This window comes from Poecilia reticulata, linkage group LG17 (genome assembly GCF_000633615.1).
Source record: "Poecilia reticulata strain Guanapo linkage group LG17, Guppy_female_1.0+MT, whole genome shotgun sequence".
NCBI lineage: Eukaryota > Metazoa > Chordata > Actinopteri > Cyprinodontiformes > Poeciliidae > Poecilia > Poecilia reticulata.
In genome coordinates, this window is record NC_024347.1 from 2,956,925 (window position 1) to 2,958,395 (window position 1,471).

Consider the following 1,471-nt stretch of genomic DNA (forward strand, 5'->3'; position numbering starts at 1 on the left):
TTTCATTTTATGTAACTTAAATCTATACACGTAGGCTTATAATACGCATGCACAATGAATTTGTGCATGCGTATTATAAATATGTTAAAATTGAAGGGTTAGGGTTGTTTAGTAACTCTGCTGTATAACAGAATTTGATATTTAGAACAGTTGTACATTTGGCATGTGTATGTGTTTAATAAAGGAGACAGCAGACGAAATAAAAGCAGACACCCACCATCACTGGGCACACTTTTGACTTTCACCCTTTTAAATTTGGTAGAGGAAAACAAAAGTTGAGACTTAAAATTAGATCGGAAAATACAGTATTCTAAGGAGATTACACACACTATACATTTTTCACACTCTTGTACATTCGCTGTCGGACTTCAAGTGCAACGTGGCGACAGAATGAGTTTCTTCCTCAGAGTGAACTTCACTTCAGGCGCCTGTTTTTTCTGGCCAACACAGAAGGAGCCCTCCTTCTGGCCCACCATGTTATTTACTCGAAGCAAGATGGAAGTAATGTCTTCACCACTGAAATTAGGAGAAAAAAAAAACATGTCATTGTAACTGCATATAGATTAGGACAGAAAAAAAGCCAACATCAAACATATAGAGGGCAATGGACATACTGTTAGAAGTACAAAACGGAAAACATTTTACATGAGATTTATTAGACATGATGAGTTACCTAGGGCAGTGCAACTTCAGCTGCTCACACACCGACTGGATAAACCAGCTTCCATCTATTGGGTGTCTAAAGGACACGTAGTCTTCAACAGTGGATACAGCAACTAGAAAATCTGCTTCCTCAGGAATGGATGTTGTACTATCCTCCTCCACGTCTTTCTGCAATACCCCTCGTTGTACATCTTTCTCGTGTTGGCAGGCCTGGATCAGGAACACTTTGGGTTTGCCAGTGAGGGCTGGCTGCTTAGTGGCCACAAAATGTCCTTTGATTTCCTTAATGGCAAGAGGCTGAGAGTCGACCCCGTGAACGTTACCTAATGACCCGTGGCTCAAAATGCAGCAAACGAAGGCGTCGCCGTGCCGAACCGGCTGCTGGGGAGCAGAGAGCCAGCCGCCACACCATTCCTGAACATCCAACTCCTGTAGCTGAAGCTGCTTCTCCTCATCATGAGGAGAAGCAAATAACTTCAGTGTCTGTTCCATCTGGTCTCCGGTTTGGTCTTTACACATCAGCACCTTGAAGCCCAGCCAGCTGAACACATGTGCTAAACTCTCTGCAGGATTTTTTTTTTTTTTTTGAAAAAGAGAGAGGAATTAGATTTGACCAAACATCAGAAAAGTTCAATTTTGAAAAACAAACCGAAAAGACCATACCAGCATCTTTGTTTGTCCCCCTTCTCTGTTTGAGGCTGTGGAAATTCTCATTGTTTATGATCAGGCAGAGACCAACAGGCTGGCTTTTGAGTTCATAAACCTCATCCTAAAACAGAGACAATGTGACACATTCAAACTCAATTCA

The 1,471-nt window shown here is 41.8% G+C and overlaps 1 protein-coding gene across 2 annotated transcripts in view; it reads right to left on the reverse strand.

Moving 5' to 3' along the window:
• Positions 1–200: 200 nt before the first annotated feature.
• LOC103478932 (caspase-8-like) overlaps positions 201–1,471 on the reverse strand; it is an 11,027-nt gene continuing 9,756 nt past the window's right edge. For both annotated transcript variants that reach the window (XM_008433076.1, XM_008433074.1), the window contains exons 4-6: positions 1,327–1,432; positions 674–1,226; positions 201–516 (exon numbers count right to left, since the gene is read on the reverse strand). In XM_008433076.1, coding sequence (XP_008431298.1) covers positions 369–516; positions 674–1,226; positions 1,327–1,432 — 807 coding nt within the window. In that variant the 3' untranslated portion in view covers positions 201–368. The remainder of the gene's footprint in view (positions 517–673; positions 1,227–1,326; positions 1,433–1,471) is intronic.